The sequence below is a fragment of the Elephas maximus genome, chromosome 10, assembly GCF_024166365.1.
Source record: "Elephas maximus indicus isolate mEleMax1 chromosome 10, mEleMax1 primary haplotype, whole genome shotgun sequence".
Taxonomy (NCBI): Eukaryota; Metazoa; Chordata; class Mammalia; order Proboscidea; family Elephantidae; genus Elephas; species Elephas maximus.
In genome coordinates, this window is record NC_064828.1 from 69,839,737 (window position 1) to 69,845,736 (window position 6,000).

General features: G+C 36.5%; 1 protein-coding gene across 1 annotated transcript in view; it reads right to left on the reverse strand.

Annotated features, from left to right (window-relative positions):
• The window catches only part of CCDC198 (coiled-coil domain containing 198), a 36,129-nt gene extending 30,596 nt beyond the window's left edge, over positions 1-5,533 (reverse strand). Inside the window, exons 1-2 of the mRNA XM_049898075.1 lie at positions 5,184-5,533; positions 2,594-2,676 (exon numbers count right to left, since the gene is read on the reverse strand). Coding sequence (XP_049754032.1) covers positions 2,594-2,676; positions 5,184-5,406 — 306 coding nt within the window. The 5' untranslated portion in view covers positions 5,407-5,533. The remainder of the gene's footprint in view (positions 1-2,593; positions 2,677-5,183) is intronic.
• Positions 5,534-6,000: the final 467 nt, after the last annotated feature.

The window sequence follows — 6,000 nt, forward strand, 5'->3', positions numbered from 1 at the left end:
ATAAGGAGAATACCATGTGACTATGGAGGCAGTTATTGGAGTGATTCATCTACAAGCCAAGGAACACCAAGGATTGCAACCACCAGAAGCTTGGAAAAGGCAAGAAAGTATCCTCCCCTAGAGCCTTTAGAGAGAGTATAACCCTGTGGACATCTTGCTTTAGGATTTCTAGCTTCCAGAACTGCGAGACAATAAATTTCTCTTGTCTTAAGCTAACCAAGTTTGTGGACATTTGTTATAGTGTCCCTAGGAAATTCATACAACCATCATAATTCTGCTTCTACAGAGTGAATCCTGTTTGTTGTCCCTGGTTTTTCAGAATGTTGTTCAGAACTGGCTGCTCTTCATTTAAGAACCATAGCATTGGAAATGGATCTGATGTTAGATATATTCTATCTTTGTATATACACATACGCACTCACACACAGGTAAGGATATTGACAAGGCAGACTGAGGAATGTTGAGATCACTGAAAACAGCTATTTTTCTAGGAGAATTTCATTATCCTGAGAGAGAGCGGCCAGCCAGGAATAGCGTCCACAAGACATCTTAGCTAACACCTTCTGTGATAGGCTTTCAGCTTTATCTCTTATGATCAGGATTTTAATTCATATTTATCTCATTCCAAAGCCTACTCCTATGCTTTCAACTATGCTATATTCTATGGTGAGATAAGAACATTAAAGTTTAGAATAAAGGAACTAGAAACTAGCGTGCCCGTCAACCATAAAGGCAAAAGCCTAAATAAGCTTTCAAACTTTTGGTTAGTGAAATATTAATCTAGAAAAAATTTTGCTTTAAATATAAAATTAATCTCTTTTTAGACCACCTTTCACTGATGACAACTAAAAAGCCTAGATTATATATATATATATATGGAAACCCTGCTGACATAGTAGTCAAGAGCTACGGCTACTAACCAAAAGGAGGACAGTTCGAACCCACCAAGCGCCCCTTGGAAACCCTATGGGGCAGTTCTACTCTGACCTTTAGGTTTGCAATGAGTTGGAATTGACTCAATGGCAACAGGTTTGATTTTTTTTTGTTGTTGTTATATATATATATATATACACATAACAAAAATATAATTACCAAGATATATATCTTTGTAAAAGCATCAAGGAGCTAATCAAGTAGTGAAAGAAAAACAGGAAAAACCTAGGAAAAGGCAAGTGGCGCATTGGGTTGCAATGCTTAAACAATAACTTGCCTCTTTCCTTAGCTCCAAACTATGCAGCAAAGACTAGGATGGTCAGGTGTCCAGTTTTTATGTGGAGCTTGAAGCATTTGAGATTTCTACACAGAAAAAGAAATTGAGGAGAGGCAGGCCCAATATGTTAACATGATAGACACGCACTGCGCATGCTGCTGGCTCATGCCCTGGACCTCTGTGAGTGCTACCTGATGGGGAGAGAGATAAGATGTCCTGGTGACAGTGCAGGAATGATAGGCAACAATGCACAGCTTTTCTACCACCATGGCCCTTAGTTCATACCTCCATCACTTTCTAAATGGTCACAATGCAAACCCCTCCTCTTTTTTTTTTTTTTTCCCCAGCAGAAAACTTGTTGATTAATCTATTTCCATTGTAGTGTCAAATACTGGTGCCAAAAGACTTGTTGGCTCCCAAAGTTATCATTGAAAAGAATGTTGTGAAAGTAAGAAGTGAATTCATGATTGTTAAAACTTGTACAATCTAATATTAAATGTAAGATGGCATGTAGCTGTTACTAAACTTCTCATGTAATATATACCTTTGGTTGTTGTTGGTGTTGAAACTCCTTGGTATTCACACTCCACCTTGGGTATAAGATTCACACTCCACCTTGGGTATAAGAAAGCCTGGCCATCATGGAATCGGCAGCCAAGATGCCAATATGACAGATAATATGGCCAAGAATTCAGATGTAGGAGTTGCAGACTTGGGCAAAGATGATGGGAAGGTCATACAAGCAAATGCTTTACAGTTGCTGCTAAATGCTGCCTTGGAATTCAATGCCCCTAAGTTTAACAGATAATATTTAGAATGATTTTATAAAAATGTTTGTGATAGAAGAGCTATAGAGACTACCTAAGTGTGACAGTTAAGGGCACAGGCTTTGAAGACCTGGTTAATATCTGGCCTCAGTGTGTCCTTGGGTAAGTTACTTAACTCTCTGAATCGCCACGTATAAAATGAGAATAATACTTCTTTTTTTTTTTCTCATAGAAGGCTATAAGGATTAAACGAATGACATAGATCAAGTTAGCTAGTATAGTGTCTAACTTGTACTAGGTGGTAATTAAATAATAGTTATTGTTGTGGTTACTATTATTATCATCATTAAAAGTGACTTTTCCACAGTCAACCAACTAATTGGTGCTAGATTCAGTTCCCAGGCCTAAGTCCTGTCCGTTATACCTCCCCTTGCTACTTAATTATAAAAGTAAATTCTAAAGAACTATAGTTTTTCCACTAATAACACTCTCATTAACAACATCTCACTAACAGTTTGGTCATTATCAATATCCCTTCTTTCATGATTATAGTCAAAAAGGGATGTTACCATTAAATCCAAGAAATTCCTTATGAAGCCTTTTAAATTCATCTTACTTGAAGTCTTCGGGGTGGATGCCTTTTAATAATACTTGTTTCTCTCTTTTCCAGTGGGATGTCAAAATACATGGCCCTGGGCACTTGAAAGATTGGGGAAGAAACAAGAACAAACCATTTACTATTAAATTAAGTTTATCATTTGTTATCTGACTTTGTTAACACAATTTTGGATCTAACCTATAGGTTGAATGTGGGGGTGAAAAGCAGGAACCCAGTATGATTGCAAATAGTAAAATATTAGCTAAGACACAGGATTTAATTTCTCCTTTCCACATTTCCTTCCCAAGGTGATATTTAGAGGAAGATCTGCAAAACTAACAATGTATTGACTACAAATGTGATTCAAATACAAAATTTGGTCTGGAAAATAGAAAATAACAAGATTTATTTTAATTCCATAAAATCTTCCCAAACTAAAAATAGGATATCAGAAAAAAATATAGCTTTAAGACATGAAATAAATTTTCTTTTCAGATGAAATAAATAGGCAGATAGATATAAGATTAGATAGAGAAGTAATACAGAAATGAAGCATGAGTGTATAATAAGAGTATGCAATACTTAGCAGATTTCCTGTCCTTTATAAAAAAGCATATCCCTCCACTAGGGAAAGAATTTCCCACAAGTTGCCACTGTAATATAATAACATATCAATACTCTTTCCTGGTGAAACAAGCCAAAGCTGTAGAGTTAAGCCTCTGTTAGAAAATAGTCTCAGTAGATCCATTACAAATTCTATTTTTTAGCTTGATCATCCTAGACCCTTTGGACTGCTAGTATGACCAGCAACACATGAACGAAGTTCTTGTTCTTCCCTTTTGACAGTCTGGAAACATTCTGATTTCTAGACTGTTGTGTAAAATATCCTTCAGTCTAACTCTGCATTTTAAATACAAAATCCCTTGGTGGGTATGAGTCTCAATTCTTAATGACCACTTTAAGGGTTTGTTCAATTTTTAATGGAATAAATATTGTGTCTCTATATTGGATTTAAAAATGTATATATTTTTGACAAAAACTTTTCAAAATTCCATCTACTCCTCTTTTTTTATGCTGTGATTTGAGTGAAAGCACCTCATTATTTGGTTTGATTCTCATGGGTTATATCAGGCAATTATTTTTGCCCCGATGTATAAATAAATAAAAAAGAAGATGCATAGGTGAAGAAAACTAAGTAATTTGCCAAATGTCATACAATTTGGTATTTGATGGAGCTGGGGTTAGAACATGGATCCCATGAAAATTGTGATCAGAACTCTCACTAACCCCTTGCTATTCACTTTTAATGTGATTTTGTTGTTTTAAAATAAACACATTTTATAGTTGGAACTCTACAAAGTGTTAGAACTAATTTTCACCATTCAGATTGGGGATTGGGATAAAAAAACGAGTTCCTCAATGAAACTGAGGGGAAAATTCCCATTTGAGTGCTTAGGAAGTTGGGGAACATAAAGAATATAAAAACAGAACATATAGGACCAGTCAAAAGTTGTCAGTTCTGCAGAAAGTAGCCATAAAAATTATTCTAGGTAAGGTCTGCTAGGTACTGAAACAGAAAATAAAGCTTTCTAGCCAGGCCTTCCAATATGGAGAATTTGTACTACAGAGTTCCTGGATGGTGTAAACAGCTAACGTGCTCAGCTGTTAACTGAAAGCTTGGTGGTCTGAGTTCACCCAGAGGTGCCTCAGAAGAAAGGCCTGGTGACCTACTTTGGAAAAATCAGCCATTGAAAACCCTATGGAGCACAGTTCTACTCAATACAAATGAGGTCGCCATGAGTGGAGTCAACTCAACGGCAAATTTTTTTTTGTTTTATTTTTAATTTGTGTTATTGATCCAGAATGTGAAAAAAGAATGCACGTGTATGTGTGTGTGTGTGTGTGTGTGTGTGTGTGTGTGTGTGTGTATCCTTTTCCAAAGTTGGAATGTCTGGTCTGTTTAATTATGTGGTTGTCATAAAAACATTTTACATGTTTTGTAAAATACTCAGGGATAATTTATGGCTCAGATATTCGAATCACGTGGGAAAGAATTCTCTACGTGTTAAGCAGATGAAGGATATGGGGTTGGGAGGGGACGACCCATCCACTCATCTGTACTGCAATAAATCAATTCTGTTTGGGGTGGTTTCCAAATTCACGCTAGAATAGGTTCACTTCTAATGTGCCACTTTCAAAAAAACAAAGCCCTAATGCATTGAACTGTAGTGGAGAGAATGATTTAAATTTAGAATCTGACTGAAACAAATGATTACTGTCATTTATCACATCAATATGAATATCATTTTAATGCCTTGGTAAATCTATATATAAACGTTAAGAGCACTATAAACTAAGCTGAAACAAAACAATTTTTTCCCTCTTACACGAAATTGTGTAAAGCCCTTTGTATGGTTTACATACCTGGTCTAACGTACTGAGAATAATACTTCCAATTAATAAACATTCAGTCCCCATTAAAAGATGTTCCCTTGTATTTTAGTAATTTAGAAACTTTTGGAGATTATGAACATATGCAGTTAGCTAAAGCTACCAACAGGTCTTTTTGGCCCAGATACACAAATCTTATGCTGGATTTAAAGTTTACCTGCAGAATATCTTCCATACCAAGTCTCTCGTAGAGGCGGCAGCTGCCCTTCCAAAGCTTTAGTTCGGTCCTGCAGTGTTGAGAAGGAATACAGACTCTTTTCTTCCAGATTCTGACTGAATGCAAAGTCCACAGGGCAGGCTGAGGGAGTCTCTTCCCCTTTGTTTTGTAGGGGTGCTACTTTGGTCACCCTAGGGTGAGTCTTAGAGTGGCCCAGGCCCATTTCACCTTAAAGACATTCAAAAGAAAACCATGATGGAAATGGTTTTGGAGCCTTTAATGTAGCTTGTTTTAATCAAGGTATTTCAGAAGCTTTTCTCTAAGTTTCTCCAGCTTTACAAAGCAGTCATTTCCTTCATGGCATCTTTCTAGCTGTATTTCACCATGCACTAATCCCTCTGGCCACTTCCTGGAAGGCTTGTTTCCATGGATACTTCCCTTCAACCCCTACTTGGCCATTCCAGACCCAAAGAATCCAGTTAAACATTTACTTGGTATGCCACTTTCTGAAAGACTCAGTGGCCAGAAATAAAAACCACTATTGATCATTAAACAAATCTCTAACACCAGGAAGGCCATTAACAGAGATGTTAAGCAGAGAGTTAGAGAAGTCTTAAAATTGACCCTTTCATTGTACATACCCTTAAATGCCATTTGTAAGAACCATCGACTGAGAATACTATGTCACTTTTGAAAATAAGGAGATGCATGCAAATCATTGCGGGCTTTGTTAATCTTTAATTTTAATTAAAGAATTTATCTTCCAAATAGGAAAAGACGAAGGAAAGCAACTTGTTTTTTTTTCCTAAATTTCATT